This window comes from Lytechinus variegatus, chromosome 4 (assembly GCF_018143015.1).
Source record: "Lytechinus variegatus isolate NC3 chromosome 4, Lvar_3.0, whole genome shotgun sequence".
Classification (NCBI taxonomy): Eukaryota; Metazoa; Echinodermata; class Echinoidea; order Temnopleuroida; family Toxopneustidae; genus Lytechinus; species Lytechinus variegatus.
Window position 1 is genome coordinate 58,455,657 of NC_054743.1, and position 19,650 is coordinate 58,475,306.

Consider the following 19,650-nt stretch of genomic DNA (forward strand, 5'->3'; position numbering starts at 1 on the left):
TTTTTTTGGGGGGGGCGGGCCTCGGGAGTAGGTCTTATGATAGTAAACTCCCGGAGTAAACTATTCTTTAAATAAGCAGCCCATCATCATAATGATCGATGCAGTAAGTGGTGCCCTGCCAATCCACTGGCGGATCCAGGGGGTCTGTATTAAAAAAAACATTAAAACAGAGGTGTGCCCCCTCTTTTGAAATTGAAAACCTTTTTTTTGGGGGGGGTTTCAAAATTTTCCTCCGAAAAATTTGCCCCGAGTCAGTTATTTCGTTAACCCCTACTTGGGCCCCTACTGAAAAGAATGAGTGATTTTCCTTTTCCTAACTAGGTCCCTCGACTCATTTAATTATTTTTAGTCGAGGCACCATGCAAGCGTACAATTCGTTAACAAAATTGAGGGGCCATGGTGATAATGGGGGCATTTTCTGAAAGGCTGTGAGCGAGTGGAGTTAAAACAAAACGAAACCTCCAAAATGAAAAAAAAAATAGCATGACGTGTTTTCCCATTATTACAAGTCGTCCATCACTCGACTGGGCGTGGCCAGGCCGGCCGGGGCGTGGTTTGTTTAGGCAATTTTCAGCAATCCAAAATGGCAGCATCCATGGCGTCTTCTTCTCTTGCGGGTAAAGTTGCTATCATCACAGGTATGCACCAATAATTCGCCTAATTTGAACCCTGTAATGCACAGCTGCAATTTAAGTAATTATTCGGAGTGATAAAAGACCGGATTTTGAGCTTCAAAGTTAGGTCAGGAAATGGTACAACTACAAGTCTTATTGAATTGAGTTATTATTGCCTGTCGTGAATCGATGTGTCGCTCTCCGTTCAGTTCGGGCTTCTCGTATGACTCCTCCCGACGGCCGTTCTGCACGGCACGGCAAGCGTGGCAAGGCAGACGTTTGTATTACCCAGGCCGGGCAGCAGCAGGCTCTCAATCTCACGTCATGTGCGCAGACTGTTGTTTTTGTCCGTGTACGTGTACGTGCACTTAGCCTAGGGAGTAAAAGTCATTTACTCTACGTAGGCTTACTCCCCACTGACGCCTGGGCATGCTGGGACGCCTAGACAGCTGGCAGCCGTCTGTTTCGAGGAGTTTTTTAACATTTTTTGAATTTTTAAAAATATTTCTCCTCGTACACAGACGGCTCGCTATCGTGCAGCCACCATTAGGGGACTTTCAATGCAAAATCCCCCGGCGTAGGGGCTCTTCAATTTTTGTCTTTAATGAATAAAATTAAAATTTTTGAAATTTAACGCAACCAAAATGCAAATTAATAAAGGCTCTTGCCTTGATTGCCCCAAAACGGAGAAAAATCAAGTTAAAAGGAACAAAAACAGTGACTTACCTCGGCTGTTGCGCAAATTCACTTCCCCGTTTTATCTGATCTTAAGTACATAAACATATTATGGCCATTGAGTCCCCTGTACAGATCGCGCTAGAACTTCGGTCTCTGTGTATTTGGTGAGTGAAGCCAATGGAGTTCAGCTGAACAACCAACATAACAGAGACCGAAGCTTTTGGTCTAGGGATGCCAAGCTACATTCACCCACGTACGGGTACAAAACCTGAAACTTTCGCCCCCTGATCGCGCGATTTGCGTGCTGTCGCCAAGCGGAAGACAACGAAATCTAGATGGCGACGTAAACACGGCCGAAAGCTAATCCCATCTTTTCATAACATTTTTCTTGGTTTATTAATGAATTCTTCTTTAAAAATGAAATCAATATCGCAGAAATGTTGGAAATGAAGTTGAACCCCATGTACATGTTTTAGGGCTAGATCGTTTAGAGGGAAAGTAGAAATCTCGGGGGCGAAAGTTTCAGGTTTTGTACCCGTACGAGGGTGAATATAGCTTGGCATCCCAGGCGTCAGTGGGGAGTAAGCCTACGTAGAGTACTAGATGACTTTTACTCCCCAAACGCCTCCAGGCTACATGCACTGAATGGTGAACTGTTTTGTAATTGTAATTTACTTATTTTGCCAATGCCAATTAAAGTCTTGCGTAGCCCATATGAAGTTTGAAGTCCACAAACATGACCTTCATTCAACTTTAAAGCCTAAATTTATTATTTTTTTTATTTCTTTAGATCTACAGTACCAGTATCTGCCTTTTTTTTCAGTGGGGGGCATGTATCTTGTCTTTGAGTGCACTTCCTGTTTAGTGTTTGTTGGTGTGTTGCTGAATTGATTAACAGTTAGATCTACATGTAGAGATGTTGATCTGGCTCTGCTTTATCAAATTGATGTCATGGAATTGAGATTTAGAAATTCATTTACTCTGTCTCTTAGTTAAGTCTAACATTACTCAAAAAATAAGATAAAATATATGTTTTTATTCAATGAAAGCATAATATTGACAGGCCTTGAGGGGAAAATCAAATATATTGCCAGCAAAAGAATCATATTGGCCCGAGTCTTTAGACGAGGGCAATATGGGTCTTTTAAGGGCAATATATTTTATGTTCCCCGAAAGAAGAGCCAGTCAATATTTTTATTATCATCCAAATCAGATATCTAGAGCAAAAATCGTGATAATGGTGATATTTCTTTTTAAAATAGTTATATTGTGTCTTGTTAATATAAGGGTCTAGGGCTAGGCTCTGCACTTTACCATTATGACGTACTTGCAAGCGCTTGGATCCAGTGATGTCTTTATAATGACGTATAATGTTGGCGCGCAGATCCTATGAAGCGTATCTCTTTATACGCATCCTCAAATGCCCGGATGTGAGACCAGGGAAAATACAAAGGTATATTTTGCGTCGTCTCTGCATGCAAAGTAAATATGCGCATTGAGACCGAGGAAAATACAAATAATATACCTATCCCTTCCCGATATTTATGAATCTAGGGCAATACGGTTTTGAAAATGACCAGCTCAGATGTCAGATAAGGGTGATAATTGATTTTATCTTTGAGTAACATCATATGTTAGACTTAGAGACAGAGTGAATGAAAGAGAATGATTGATGTCATGATAAGGACTTTAAAGTGATGGTAAAGACAATCAATAATGATGTGATGATGTTGACAAAATGATCAGATAATAATGATGAAGAAGATTGATTGGGGCCCGAAATGAGGAGGAAAGTGATCATGTAATTGATGATGATGACAATTTAGAAGGTGAGGAGATGATGTCGACCCAGTCAGTTGGCAAGCCCCTGTGTTAAATGAGCAAATGAGCAAGATTTATCCAAGTCCTCTTGTGGCTGAATTCATGTCCCTGCAAAATCTCGTGAATTGTGAGACTTTCTTTCTCAAAGAATTTAACCACTTTCTCTTTGAGTAATATTGATTATTTTTGTACCATGGGCAAGAGTAAATGTTACTCTTTTATATTGGTCATTTCTTTTGAATGAATTTTTTTGATAAATAAGTGTATTTTTTACCTGAAGGCACCAACATTATTTATATCATCAGAAAGCTCAAACTCTACTCTCAATACGATGTCACTCTTGATGTGTGGCATCTTTTAGATGGGTCAGCAGCCAGCTTTTTCCATCAAGAAGCAAGACGAGATTTCTGAAATTTCTGAGTAACATAAAATCCAGAGTTCTGATTGGCTGAATAATGTTTTCAGAACAACAGGCGCGGCTAATTTGAAGAGATTACCACATGTTGAGTGTGACCTTGCAGAGGCCCAGTGTGGGGAACATTGGAATTTGCGTGGGTGTGTGGTTTTTATGACCAATCAGAGCACAGTATTCTTGTTTTTCAGCTGCTAAATGTACTTGACCTATGAAAAGCTGGCTGACCCATCTAAAATACATCTTGTAAAAATCATATGATATTAAAGCTTCGATCTTCAGCTTTATCATGATCTAAAAATCATTTGTGCTCAAACAGAAATTACATGTTTAGTGTGAAAACAACATTTGTTGCATGAAAAAATTATTTTGTTTCATGTTTTAGATAAAAAGTTGTCCCTATATTACAACATCCTTTTAAAAATCCAAACACATGACCTGAAAGAATAATTCTTCTTTACAAAGATACCAAAAACATGAAATTTGGTCAATATTTAGAGCAGCAATGGCAGCAATTTGAATATTTCATGTAATAACATACAAAAGAAATAGTGAGTGGATGATGTCATAGTCTCCTCATTTGCATACCAGCCAGGATGTGCATATAACTGTTTAGTGAAATTAAGCAAAACTTTATAATGTCATAACTCTTATTTTACATCTGATTTTGATGAAATTTTCAGTGTTATGCTTGTTGGATTTTCCTCTTTTATTAAAATCAACTTTTTGTTGGGGGACTTGTCCTTTAATTTTCAGGGATTTGTAGTTTTCTCCTAAGTGCTTCTTTCCCTGGGGCAGTAATAAGAATATTATAACCAAGGTAGTAATGTTTATGTCCTCATGAAAGAAAAATATAATTTGAAGTAAATTTTTTTTAAAAAGAAGATATTTTAGTAATTTCCATGTATTAGAGTAAATCAAAGAAAAGTCCTTGCCTTGCATCACCACAACTTCACCATTGTGGCCAATTTGAATTCTTCATGGTTATAGTGATTACCAATTTTTCTTTCAGCTTTTAAAGATTCATAACTTTCTTAAATAGTTTTTCCGATATTCAAACTTTCACCTATGCACTTGAGATTTTTATTTTTACTTAAAAAAAAAAAATTAGTTGGGTTGGATTCCTCGTTGATAATGTCAAGTTGTTGATCATCTCTACCATTAAATTTCAGTTTATTATGCCTCCGCTGACTATGATGTTCCAGACTTTTCACATTTAGTACTGGGAAACCCTCAAATCACAATGGTGAGCTGAGAGTGAGAGTGAGAGGTTTTGTCAAAAGGTGGTGGACTGGGACAGCATGCGAATCGCTTGACTCTGGACAATGACATATTTGCAGTTGTTTGTCCAGTGCAAATCTTCAGTTGATCTGCTGTCCCAGTCCACCAACTTTTGACAAAAGCCTCTCAGCTCTCCATTGTGATTTTAATTGCATTTTCAAAGGATGTGTGCCAGAGAGGGTTTTGGGTCTTCCCTTTCTTCTCTTCATCAATCTGCCCTTTGTTCTCTCTATAACTGAAGAAGTATTTCGTGGATTAACTTCCAACTTGGTCTTAGCATGGATATAGGAGTGACAATTTTGGGGTCATGAGGTTGAAGGAAATGGGCACAAAATAACATGTGGGGATAGAAAATGTAAATCACTTTATTCTCATCTCCTTCTTATCTCAGTTCAGTTTTTAATTAACTCCAGGTTCACATAATGCGCACAACTACAAGGTTGAAGAGCGAACTGCCAAGTTGCAGGGTACATGTATGTCAACTGTGTTACATATTGTTGTAAGATGTAATTATGTCATAATGTATTCATGTGTATTTTGTATCAGGTAGTTCTGTTTTATAGGAATTGTATCTGGGTATCGGGCAGATCAAAGTAAGACCCCATCCTATGCAGACAATGACCTTGCTTTCCCCCACCTTTTGGGGGTACCTCTAATGCTCAATGTGCTAACACCCTATAGGGATGATTTGTAAAGGTGTTGGTGGGTGAGTGATTCCCTTTGTCTTGGACTGTGTAGATCCAGCTAGTCATTCTTTAGGAAGAGGAGTCAGACTGCATTCTGGAAAGTAGAGACTGCTTGCTGGTCTCAGCTGCTCTCACTCTCTGAAGTCAGAAGAACTTTAGAAGACTGATATTTCATGATCAGTTGGTGCGATGATGTTTTTTGTGGATGGTTGGAGCTATACAGCTATAGCACAGGCCTACAGTACATTGTGATTACTGGTATGTAGTGCTAATTATACAGAGGGGTGGCAGAGGCTGTTTTCCTGGTGATATGAAGAAGACACTCAAAATAGAGTCTCTCCAACAGAGACGGAAAGCAAACCGAATGTCAATCTTCCAGCAGGCATTGTCGGGCCAGCTCGCCGTGCCGCTGCGATCCACCCTGCGCCCGGCCCAAAGGAACCTGCGTAATACCTCAACCACAAATAGCTTTATTCCGATTGCAACTAACAAAAACTGCTATAAGTTTTCTTTTATACCACGTTCTGTTGTTGACTGGAACAACTTGCCAAACTCAATCAAATCAATTCTCGACAAAGACAAATTCAAAGTAACAATCCAGAAGTACCTAAACCAAAATTAATACTAAGCATCGCCTCTCACCTCCGCGTAACGACCATCAGCGCACCCTAACCCTGCCCGTTTGACCCCTTTTAGGGGAGTTGGGCAGTATCCTGGAAGTAAGTAAGTAAGTAACTGAAAAGAAATTAACGTACATAGCCGTCGTTGTTGGTTGAATCTCTTCAATATCAAGGGTCCTTTCCAGGACTCAGCCTAAAAACCAACCAAAAGTTTTTCCTATTCATTTCCACACCTGGCCTTGTGCAGGCAGACAATACAGGCTGATCTGTATTGTACATAACTTTCTTTCACTCATTCACGCTGTATGCTCAAGAGTTATGCTTGTGCCTGTACATGTAAGTATTTTTACATTTATAATTTTCATTCACTTCAGGGTCTATGCCTGAACATTATGCTTGCACCTGTTAGTATTTTACATAACTTTCTTTCATTCAGGCGTTATGCTCGCACCTGTGTTTCATATCCCTACAAGGTCAAAGAGGTCATTCTTCTTTTCTCTTTGTATACAATTATAGGAGCCAGCTCAGGAATAGGGGCAGCTACGAGCATCCTGTTTTCTCGGCTGGGATCAAAGCTAGTCCTTGCCGGTCGAAAGGAGGATAACTTGAAGAGGACGAGAGATGCGTGCATGCAGACAGGAGATGAGGAGGTAATATTTTTCTCATTTCATTTTCATGTCCAATGAACAAATATAATTGAAGTGACATTATATGCCTTGGATGTTGTTTGAAGGTTTGCATGATGGCATCGCTGATGTGGTTTACGGCACTTGTTCACTGCTACCACCCTGCCTGTGGGGAATCTACAGGTAGGACTATGGTATGCCAATGTTGTACAGAGCACAAACTTTAAAAAATCAATAAAATATCAATTGTGACCAAAATTACTTATTTCCATACAGTTGCAATTTATTTTTCATTAGTAACTTGGGAATAATTTTTGTATTCACCAGAGCGCTCAAAAACTTGAATTTGGGGCATATTTTTTGTACGCCCTCTATTGGTGGAAAGTAATATGGCAAGAAAATTTTCATTTTTTGATCTCTATTTTTAATTAAGAAAAAAATGATTTAAAGAATCAAATTTAAATAAGAGTCAAGTTGTATGAATAATAGGTGTAATGGAAATTGTCAGTGCAAAAAAAAATCAAGCATTTGCCCCAAAGAAAAAGAGAAAATAAGCCAAACATTGCCACCCTTATTTTGCCACACATGGAGATATAACTAAGTGAGAACAAGGTTATATCATAACCTTGTTCAATGGATGAGTGGTTTACGGTACAACATGAGAGATATATAGTAACAGTGGATAGAAGAAGAAAAAGGAAATGGAGAGGCGAGAAAGTTGAGTTTTGAGAGTACAGTAATCTTTCTTGAATGTAGTCCTGAAATTAAGGACTGTAAACCAGAAGAGATTGATGGATTGAAAAAAACAGCTTGAGTAGTAGGATGGATGAGGAGATGCTGGCTTGAGTCGGCGAGTAGATAGAGATGATGAGTAGAAGCAGTAGAGAGATTCGATGTTTCGGGCAGGTTGACTATTTTTGTCTCCTTGATTGGTTGATGTTTTTTTTTGTGACTTTGTACCACGAAATGTGTCCTCTGATCTCTAAATTGAAAGCATTACACAATTAATGCCTCGGATCGGAGCTGCAGCTTGGCACGCGCTAGCTATCCCAGGCTGCCCAGCAAAGATCGGCAATGTTGTTTTTCAGTCCAGGTCGGTCGACACGGCGACTCACAACAATCATAATTACAATATTCAATTCTATGGGACCTTGTCTATAAAGTAATCAAAATTGAAATAAGTACCTGGATAATGATACAGTCAATTTTTTCTTGTGTATCTCCATATTATTTCCTTCTGTTTTTGTATTTCATTCGATAATGCGATTGATTTTTACTGTGCTGCACTGGCGCTCCTTTGAAAGAGCAACTCGATGTATTATGTCAAACTGTCTCAGTCCTGTTCACTGTTCACAAGACAAAAATTCACCGGCATTTTTTTAAAGGAAATATCTACGTCTCCAAAAGAATCCGCCACGTAAGAAGCACATGATCATAACTCAATTTTCATAGTAAATGTTTTTATTATGCGTCGTTACTTCTCCCTTTTTTTCATATGATGGTCTGCGGGTTTGAGAATGAACTCGGCCCGGCATACCGGCAGGTTAACCCGTACCGCAATGGGAACGGGTTACAACATTACAAAGTGGTTACATTATAAAGTAATATTGCAAGTCTTTGCAACAAGTCTAGACTCTGGAGTACAGCATATTTATTTTTTTCTGACTACAGTGTAAATAATCGCTTCCATTGGGTTGGGTATGGCTTTCATTAAATATCTTGACAGAGAAAGGCTCCAGAGCCCTTTCAAGAATATAGCAGATGATGATGGTGATGGGGTATATGTGCCCATCTTTTCCTTGCTAAATTATCATTATCAGATAATAATATGATGCTTGAATTCTTTGCCATATTTTCCCAATTTTAGTGGAGGGGTCATATGATATTCTCGACTGATTTTGTGTCCCATAGAATGACACGATGATGATGATTTTAAAAAAAATGTTAGATTGAATTTATTTCTGATTTGGAGCTACATGTACATTTTTTCCAATGGTAGCCCGTGGCACTGAGAATTGTATTTCATGTTGTAGTTTTATTTAGATTAAATTCTCTAATCATTGTTTTTTGCAATTTTCAGTAAAATGAAGTAATTCATATAACAGCTAATAAAATCCTTCCATTTAATTGGCTGAAAGTAAATTTGTTATAGAAACATTGTATTTTTCATAATTTTAACGATTCTTAAATATGAAACAGGACCCATGGTAGAGGCATATTTATCAAAATTTCCTGTTAAAAAATCCATCGTGTCCTATTCATATGATTAATTAATTAATTTTTGTTGACGTCTTGATTATTCTAATAGCCTCTTCTGGTTGTCGGAGAGCTGAGAGATAGTTCATACAGAGAAAACCTTGTTGAGCGGACGGTGGAGAAGTATGGAAAGCTGGATATTTTGGTGAGAGATTATTTTCAGATTGTAACTTTAAAAATTACAAATTATCCCATACAACACCTTATGTATGTATTCAAATCAATGAAGAAAAATCAAATAAGCATACCGATGAAAATTCACTTGTGATTGGATATTCAGGCCTTATTCTTTTATATTTGTAGGGGAAGGCCATTTTCTAGCTATAGGGCATATTTAGATATAAGGCAAATGGGGAAAAATAATAGGCACAACATTAGAGCTGGCAATTCATTGGATTTTTATATCATTTTAAAGCTTAGGATATGAAATCAGCTGTTCATTCATTTTTATTCAAACCACCTATAGTAAGCTGTGAAATGTTAAAGGAGGAGTTCACCCTGAAGAAAACTTTGTTGTAAAAATAGCAGAAAAAATAGTAAAAAATATTGGTGAAGGTTTGAGGAAAATCCGTTAAAGAATAAGAAAGTTATTGGAGTTCAAACTTTTGGATTTGTGACGTCATAAACAAGCAGCTGCTTCATGTGTTATGTAATATAAAATCATGAATTTCAATTTTTTATGGTTCCTGATGATTTAATTATGTTTTCTATTCATGATCGGGTGTGAAATGATTTGTCTATTGATATACAATAGGTACAGTGAAAACCATTTTTAATTTTCTGAGAAAATGACATTTCGTTGATTTTTTACCATTCGCTATGTAGGAATGCTGCTCGCATATGACGTCACAAATCAAATAATTGAAATTATAATTACTTTTTTTATTATTTGATGAATTTTTCTCAAACCTTCGTCAATATTTTTTATTATTTTTTCTGCTATTTTTACAATAAACTTTTTGTCAGGGTGAACTTCCCCTTTAAAAGTGCTGTTTTTGACTCGCCATACGCCCAACGTAGAGCAAATGTGAAAGATATTATTGTGGGTTTGGAGTGGCAGAGTAGGGCCGTCTGCACCTTCCCGAGTTTTCAAATTAGCGCGCTATTTCTGATCCGGCAAATTATCCCGATCTGAACAATCTCGAGATTATTTGCAATGGAGTCGCAATTATCGAGCTAGTTCGTAGGATTAATCTCAAGATTGCAATCCCAAGTCACCTAGTTTATTTGCAAAATAGCACGCTATTTTACGAATTATTGCACTAATTCGGAGGTGGAGACGCACTCAGGATTATTTATATAGGCGTCAGACCATAATGCATTGATGCCTCACTCGAGCAAGAATCGCTCTTCTTGCGATGGTGGAGACGGGGTTTCTTGAATCTTGAGATGAATCGCGAAGAGGGCCTATCGGGCTAAAATTTTGAGATTGGCAAACTCGGGATGATGCAGCACCGCCTAGTAACACTACTCACTGAGCTATCTTTATTTATTCAGGTCAACAATGCTGGGATTATATCTCTAGGATCTATTGAGAACAGTACTATGGAGAATTACGACACTATGATGGATGTTAATGTTAGGTATGATCTCTTCTTACCTTTTTTTTAATTATGTGCTTTATTGGTTTTATCATCATGAACATAATCACAGTATCATTAGTAGGCTATTTCAGACCTTCACGTTTATAATTTTGTGGAGCTCAATGAATCGCTCTCCTTAATTTTTTTGAGGAGCTCGATTGAGCTCCTCAGAATCGCTCTCCGTGAGGAGCTCAATCAATTCATTACAATACATGTATGATAAATTGTAGATTTTTCTGAACATTGTATACATGCAATAGCTGTTTTAGCAATTAATAATTAATCTAGTGAAACTAGGCCTGGGTCAATACGTTTACAAGATGTTGCACGCGTTCCTGCTAAAAAAAAAAATTAAATGGCTAAAATTTCACATTTTACATCTTTATTTCCATGACATGGTCTTCTTTTTTCCATAATTCCTTGAAATTACTTTGATTTAGTTGAAAACTATCAGAAAAATGAAGAACATTCACCTCTTTAGCGACTCTGATTTGAACTTACCTCGATAAATATTGTAGTCCCACATGTAGACTTCCATGGTGTTGCCATGAAAATCTACATATGGGACTACATGGGACTGCAATATTTACTGAATTTAAATTAAAATCAGAGTCGGGAAATAGATGAATATTCTTCATTTTCTGATAGTTTTCAACTAAATCAAAGTAATTTCAAGGAATTATGGAAAATAGAAGGCCATTTCATGGATTTAAAGATGTAAAATGTGAAATTTTAGCATTTTTTTTTTAGGAGCGCGATTTTTTGTTCTTATTTTTTTTAGGAGCGTGATTTTTTGCTCTCCTTATTTTTTTTTAGGAGCACGGTAGGACCACCGGCGCGATCGCGCTCCTCAAAAATGAAAGTCTGCTATTTACATGTACATGTATATGATTAATTCCCTAGTTCTATTAATATTATGTGGTAAATGTTATTATCGTCTATATAGAGTGTTCTAGCGATGCATTAAAAACATTATTGGTCTGCATCAATTGCCTGTGCAGTATCAGAGCATATCCCTAAAAAGGACCAAAATCCGCCAAATATCCCATAGGCTCCTGTAAAAAAATTTGCTATTGAATATGAGAGCATATACAACAGTTTAACGGGAATGCGCGAATGCATGAAGTGTACAACACGTACAATAATGAATGTAATGTAATGCGCAGCATAGAGCACAATTATGCGTGATGACGTCATAATGAGTTACATGCAAGTTGCATGTCGACAACCAAAATTTATCCAATAAATGATGATGGCATAATGTGATATTGATCCACGATTCATTCTTTCAAATCGCTCCGTCTTTTTTTGGGGGGGGGTGGGGTAGATAATATTTATATTAGTTTGCTTTATTTCATGAAATACCAGAAATATTCCACTCGTCAGGGCCAATATTCCATCATCTGCGATTTGTGGAATATTTTCCTGAACTCTTGGAATATTTCTGGTATTCCATTCTGAGCAATCCAATATAATTAAATATTTGTTTTTGTTGTGTAGCCTTCTTATTATCATGGTTATATTTTAATGTATACATTTCATAATATTTTTGTGTATTTTGTTAAACTGAGATTAAGTTATCATATTGTTGTAAAGTGCATTGAAATATTAATGGAATGCACTATATAAATTTAACTTCTTTGTATATCAATGTTAAAAATTACATGAAATATCAAAGCTTTAACAGCAAAAGTAATAAGCATAAATCACAAAAATAATAATATAAATGAAAAGAAGTTACATTTTGACAATATGAGAAAAGACAAGCCAGCCACTGCAATCTCTTCTTAACTGCATTTAAAGGGATTGTTTACCTTCATCCAGGGTCTTCAAGGGATGCTCTGGGCTGAAGATATTTATATCTTAGAGTAAAATTCACCGAGCAAAATGCTGACAATTTGATCAAAATTGGATAACAAATGAGAAGTTATTGAGTTTTAAAGATTTGCATTATTCCGGTGAAACAGTTCTAGGCATGTCTTCATGAATATTTATTTCATGGGCTGATGATGTCGCATCCCCATTTTCCTTTTTCTCATGTTAATACATGAAATCATAGTTTAATTTTTTCATAAATGTGTAAATGATGTGTCTCCATTATGAAGAAAGAAGTTGCAGCAAGAAATTACTAATGCAATTAGTTGTCAGTTCAATTGTTAAGTTCTTAGTAGAAAATTTTTGAATAAACATAATTTCATATGATAAAATACAAAAGAACAAGTGGGGATATGACATCGGCCAACTTAATGAATATTCATGAAGACATGCCCAGAACTGTTTCACCTGAATAATGCAAATCTTTAAAATTCAATAACTGTTATTTATTATCTGATTTTGATAAAATTTTCAGCATTTTGCTCTGAATTTTACTCTATTTAGTGAGATATAAATATCTTCAGCAAGAGCATCCCTTTAAGATTTTTTTTCCTTGCATACCATACAATTATCAATCCAAATACTATTCCAGGGAGCCAAAATATATATATTCTATTTTTTTTCATTTATGATTATAGTGCTGAAATCAATCCAAAGACTATTCCACTGAGCCACAGCGCCTCCACACATATGTCTGAAGTACATATTTTTAAATTATGATTAATTATCTAGGTCCGTGTTCCATCTAACATCATTAGCAGTGCCTCACCTCATTGACACCAGAGGAAACATAGTAAATGTATCCAGTGTGAATGGGATACGAGCAGTGAGTACCTGTCATTTATCTATTTCACCAACCTACCTGGAACAATGTTAATAATGGTGATGATATTATTCAAGTGGCAATTCTATGTTTGAAAGCATTAAAGAATAATGATATAAAAAAGTACAAGGGAGAAGAAGAAAGAAGAAGGAAGAAGAAATAAGAATAAGGAAGAAGAAGGAAAAAGAACGAAGAAGGAAAAAGAAGAGAGAAGAAGGAAGAAGAAGGAAGAAGAAGGAAGAAGAGAGAAGAAGAGAGAAGAAGGAAGAAGAAGGAAGAAGAGAGAAGAAGGAAGAAGAGAGAAGAAGAAGGAAGAAGAAAGAAGAAGGAAGAAGAGAGAAGAAGAAGGAAGAAGAAGGAAGAAGAGAGAAGAAGAAAGAAGAAGGAAGAAGAAGGAAGAAGAGAGAAGAAGAGAGAAGAAGGAAGAAGAAAGAAGAAGAAAGAAGAAGAAGGAAGAGAAGAAGAAGAGAGAAGAAGAAGGAAGAAGAAGGAAGAAGGAAGAAGAGAGAAGAAGAGAGAAGAAGGAAGAAGAGAGAAGAAGAAAGAAGAAGGAAGAAGGAAGAAGAGAGAAGAAGGAAAAAGAAGAAGGAAGAAGAGGGGGGAGATACGGAAATGGAGGAGGGGAGATAGGGAGGAGAGGAAGGAGAAGAAAGCCAAAGAAGACAAAGAAGGAGAAACAGAACGACAAAACAACATGAGGGAGGAAGATGGAGAAGCAGAAAGCTAGTCTGAACGCACAGACCCATATTTGACACTTCAACCATAATGGGTCTAGAGTGAAGACTAGACTCCAAAGATTCTGTCCTTTATAGTAGAGCCAGCCACAGCACATAGTGAATCTAGCTTCACTAAGGGTGTGTTTATGCTTCCATTGCGAGGACAGAATCAGCGATTTCAAACGTTGATTCAAAACGCCGATCGTAAACGTGGTTCTGGGAGTGCTGTTTATGCTTTTCAGAGCAAATCATGATCTCAAGCTGGCTTCGCATCGTAAAGCGAGGTCAAATTGGGCGCGCCTTTTTTCGAAAGTTTTTTTTCCGATTGTTGTTATTACGTGGAGATAACATGGAGTAATACGACTGTATTTGCCCGCGGATTTTCATCTCACCGGAAGCATGTGCCAAATGACGTCATTTAAACACGTTTACGATCGTGGTTCTGTTTATACTTCCTCAGAAAGCCTGATTCTGGTCAAACGACGTTTACAAACGCACCTTTTTGTGAGTTTACGATCGGCATTTTGAAACAGCGTTTAAATGAAAGTAAGCATGGACGCAACCGTGTTTTGGACTAATCACGTTTGGAAACGCTGATTCTGGCCTGAAAAGTGGAAGCATAAACACGGCCTAAATCAGCCTCTGCATTATGCACTATGTGAATGGGGAATACCAACGTCTGCGCCTGAAGACTAGTAGAAAGCCTAGGAAGACCAATAAGGAAACGATGAAGGAGAGAAGAACAAGAGCAACAGAAAAAAGCAAGAGGGAGGAAGAGAAGAAGAAAATGATTTCAGAAATTAAAGCGCACTGGGAAGTCAAAAAGACCATTAAAGAGTTTTCCTTACATTCCTCCTTTTTCAAATGATTTTAATCATTGGAAAATCTTCATTCAAGATTGATCGGGTAATTATTTGTTTTATTATTTTTAGTTTGCAGGAGTTTTGAGTTACTGCATGTCAAAGGCCGCTTTGGATCAATTTACAAGATGTGCTGCACTAGGTGAGTTACACTCAAGGCTTGTGTGATATACAGTGCAATTCAGTTATCTGTGCTGGGGGGGTTTCACAAAGATTTAATTATGACTTTAATATAGTCGCACTTCAATACCAAGTTGCGTACGGTATGAAAGGCTTGACCGCATTGGTCAGATCATGTCATGAGGACGCGCACTAATGGGTATATATCAATAAGATAGCGCTTTGCATATCATGTACATGTCAGCATTTAAGTGCGACTTAAGTCATGCTTAAATCTTTTTGAAACATCCCCCTGGTATTCAATTTGATACTTAGGCCAGAATTTTAATTATTTTTGTCAGTATTGTGATTTATAGGAAAATCCCTCAATGTCTTTGGTATTTAAATGTATTTTTTGGCATGGTATAGTGCTTAAATCTAAGTCAGCCTCTTACCCACCTTAAATCTGGCTTGTGTGAAGTTTACAAACGTGCATATATGCAGTCATACACACTCTGAAGAGATTAACTTTTTTCTGCTTCTATTGAATTCAACTGATCATCAGGTTGAGCTCTTTCTTTGAAATTTTGACTTAATATTGATCTGCAATGGAATGTTTTTTTTCTTTTATTTTACAGATCTGGCCCCCAAGGGAGTGAGGGTGAATTCTGTCAAGTAAGCATTTCTGTAAACTATAATCAGGGATTATTTTTCCCTGTCATAATCCCGACAGTTATTCATGTAAAATTTTGAAGCAGCACTTGCTTCTGGAAGAAGAAAGAAATAATGAGCCAAAACTTGACAAATTAACCTCTTCTAGTTGCTTGTCTTTTTGATGTACATGCTAAAAAAAATCATGACATCTTGTATTTGGTTGTCTATGTTATGGATGAACATGTAGTAAAAGGTTTATATAATAATAATATGTTCCATTTGTAAAACGCAGGTACTATAATGACAAATAATTTGTAAACTTTTCAGCATTACTCGTGTAACTTTAAGATTGCATGCTCGATCTGTAATGAAAATCATAAGTAAAAAAAATTGGAACCAGTGGGATTCGAACCTGCCATCTACTGCTTTCCGGGCAGTGACTTAACCTCCAGGCTATTCTGGTTCATGGCTATTGTCACGTTGAACTGGAATTCAAATACCCTCGATCCTCTTCTTTCTGATGCATTTATATACAAATGCAGTCCACTGTGTACAATAGACAGTAAATAAAGAGGCTTATATAAATAGGAGGAAATTATAATTTGTAATGCCAAAAATTTGTTTACATATTTTGTTTACAAATAGTGCTAGTTTCTGTTTCTGGAGTAACAATAACTGAGCTGCAGAAGGGGGGCTTTGTTTTTAATGGAAATAGCATGAATTATAATAAACCATAAAACAAAATAGATTAACATGCATGTCCATGTTTAAAAAGTGAATTTGTATTTCAGGGGTAATACATGTAGGTATTTGTTTCCTTTTGATTTCTATAGCCCTGGAGTAACAATAACTGAACTGCAGAAGAGAGGGGGCCTTAGCGATGAAGCTTATGCAAATGTAAGTTGAAAACTATGATAGTGCACAAAAAATGCAGTGAAATAGAGATGTCTTTATATTGTGACAGATATTTTATTGCAATAAATCTTGCAGATCAAACTTTCTGTTGCTTCCTATCAACAAAGTTAGCCTGGTTTGTGTATCACTCCAAGGCATGATTAGTTGTTGCAGTGTCTTTTAAAGTGATTGGTTTGACTTTTTAAAAAATCTGAGCTAGGTCACACTTGTCACCTGTGTCTGTGATATGTTACAAAAATGAAGCCCAGAAAAATTTGCGTTTGAAAATAATTATTTAGTGCTTCAAGAATTGAAATATAAAGTGACTGGAAATACCATCTTCATTTTATCCCATGCACTTATGTGTACTATTTAGGTGTCTATACGACGCCTATTTACAAAATCAGGGTTTGCCTTGTAATTTTAGCTTTTCATTCTCAATAATGGTTGTTTTCAGGGTTTATTAGTTCTAATACATGCACTGGTACACATGTTTCATCTTGGTTTGAGAATTTTTAAAATCAGCTGCTCACAAAGTTAATACCTTTAAGCAGTAATGACAGTGCTAAGCAGCTTCAACAATAGTGTGTCGTGGATGAAATGTGAGAATTGAAATATACTATTCTAAGATAACTATTAATGATATATAAACTTAGAATAGTGTATGTAATATTTGTATGGAGAAAATAAATAAATGTTTAAAAAGGAAAGGGACTTGTTTTGCTACTTGGTAACATGACTATTGCAATATAAATGTAGTTGGTAGTGAATTTGTGTGTTATCATTCAAGTGGACCTAGAGTACAAGACTATGCTGCTCACAAAATTGCTTATGCTATATGAACCTGGTCAGATTTGAGGTGTTGCTATACTACAAGGCTACTGGTTCGAATTTGCTTTAAAAACATGAATTTTGTGAAAACGATAAATAGTCGGTACCTCACAACTGGTCCGATGAATTGAAAACATATTTTTTTTCTTTGATTGCAGTTCTTGGAGAGGAGTAAGATGACGCACGCCCTCGGCCGCCCAGGAGAAGCCAGTGAGATTGCGGAGAGTATTGCCTTCCTAGCATCGGATGCATCGTCATTCATCACTGGAGCCACCTTGCCAGTAGATGGCGGCAGACATGCTATGTGCCCAAGATAAGAGTTACATCTTTACGTGGTTGTAATGATCCATGTCCATTCATCATTCAAATCAGTCAGCTTTTCCCCCTTTATGAAGGGTTATTGACTCTAAATCCATGACGGCACTCTCTCTTTCCACTACTTTCCGTCTTGAGCATCCTCCTCGTTCAGACCTACCTTACTGCTTTCCTTCTTCACCATATCTTTCGCGGGATCTTTTCATGTAACCTTTGGTCTTCCGTTTCCGTCTTCCTCTCATGCCATCCACTGTCATGATTAATTCATTCATGATATAAAGATGTATGTGTAACATGTGTCTTCAGTCATTACTGGAGCCATCTTGCCGGTAGATGGCGGCAGATGTTATTTGCTCAAGATAAGTTATACTATGTGATTATGAATGATAAATCGATGATATTAATAGAAAATCATGTGTCATTCATTCATTTCTGGAACGGTCTTGCCAGTAGATGGCAGCAGACATGATATGTGCCAAAAATGTGGATAGTGTTTATGTCATTATGATTGCTCAATTCATGATTTTGATAGAATAGGTGTCATTATTTGAGAGATATGAAATAAATTGAATAATTCATTACTAGAACCATCTTGCTAGTAGATGGTAGGTAGCCTTTGTGATATGTGCCAAACAAGGATTATTTCTATGTGATTATACTGATTGATCAATTCATGATATAAAGGTACATGTGCCATCATGTATTACTTGAGCTGCCCTACCAGTAGATGGCAACGAACATACGTGCCCGAGATGAAAGCTCTATAGACATTTTTGTATCATTCATTCATTGTTTATTCATTGAATAATGATCATGATATGTAAATGTAATTGCGCACACTGTTTATGGTGCACTGTTTTGAGTACTAAGTTCCATAAGTGCAAGCTATTGTCAATGTGTTGCCAAAGGGGAAGTTTTAGATGTTGGTGTAACTAAATTCTTTGTGAAATACCCCTTTGGATGAACTCGTGAAGTGAAATTGAAGCCAGAGTCGAAAACGGTCTATATTTGACAGTTGGAAAATAACTCTTCTTTTTTTTCTTCCAAAGACAAAGCAAAATTTGGGTTTTTTATATGCATCATATGATGAATGTTATCATTGTATTCAATATTTATGATAGCACTTCATGTAAATGTTTGTAAGTGCTGCATAATTACCACAGCTGTAGCATGATTAGTCACTGTATTAACAGTGGCTGTAGATAAGTTTTGATAGTGGGGGTTGGGGCTAATCATGAATTATTTTTTGTACACTTTTATTTTAGAAGTTGGAGAGGCCTTAAGCCCCTAGCCACCCAGCCAGCATTTCAAGGAAAAGTCTAACCTCTTGGTACCCCATTCACTTCACCTGGGTGGGGAGTGGTAAATGTGTATAAATGCTTTGCCGGAAGGAAGCTACATGTAGCATTGCAGTGGGATTTGAACCCATCGTCACAACTGTGGTAAATGGTGGTGATTTTTTTTTACCTGATTGCTACTAAAAAAGGAGGCATAAATGTTTGTAAGCAAGCAACCAGAGGAATAAGTGGAATACACAAATAAAGAGTCCTTCAAAATTGAAAGGTAAAAGCTCAATCTATGTCTTTATTAAAGTAATGTGAATGCCGTCTTAAAACTCCACTGTCACATTCTCCTTGTGAGATTCACCGGTGTTTGAACAATATTGATTTAGATAATTGTTTTCGTACAACAGGCCCAGGTCCACGCAGCTTCTCATTTTTCCTTCTAGTAAGAAGATGCATTCTTATCTTGAAGTAAGATAGAGCAATATGCTTGATAAGAACATAGATATGATTATTGCCAGCTTCCCAATCAAACATATGGTCAGACAGGGTGTTGAAGTTGACATGGCACTTGACCTCTCCTAGAGGTGACACGACATTTGCTCCTGCGACAATTGCTCCGGTCTTAGTATCTCAGAAGGGATAGGGTTAGAGTTAGGATTGTAATAGAGTTTTCGGTTCAGAGTAATGTAAAGATAAAGATTAGGGTTTATTTAGTTCTGG

The 19,650-nt window shown here is 36.9% G+C and overlaps 1 protein-coding gene across 4 annotated transcripts; it reads left to right on the forward strand.

Annotated features, from left to right (window-relative positions):
- Window positions 1-563: 563 nt before the first annotated feature.
- LOC121414392 (3-oxoacyl-[acyl-carrier-protein] reductase FabG-like) lies at window positions 564-19,195 on the forward strand. Of its 4 annotated transcripts, none has more exons than XM_041607552.1 (9): window positions 564-638; window positions 6,629-6,762; window positions 9,047-9,139; window positions 10,492-10,577; window positions 13,185-13,278; window positions 14,924-14,993; window positions 15,589-15,625; window positions 16,438-16,501; window positions 17,488-19,195. In XM_041607552.1, exons 1-9 carry the CDS (start codon window positions 584-586, stop codon window positions 17,644-17,646), a joined length of 792 nt encoding a protein of 263 aa, XP_041463486.1. In that variant the 5' UTR covers window positions 564-583; the 3' UTR covers window positions 17,647-19,195. The 4 variants fall into 4 exon arrangements, with proteins under 4 accessions (XP_041463486.1, XP_041463487.1, XP_041463485.1 ...); XM_041607553.1 differs by lacking the exon at window positions 564-638 and adding an exon at window positions 5,584-5,676; XM_041607551.1 differs by lacking the exon at window positions 564-638 and adding an exon at window positions 5,651-5,750.
- Window positions 19,196-19,650: the final 455 nt, after the last annotated feature.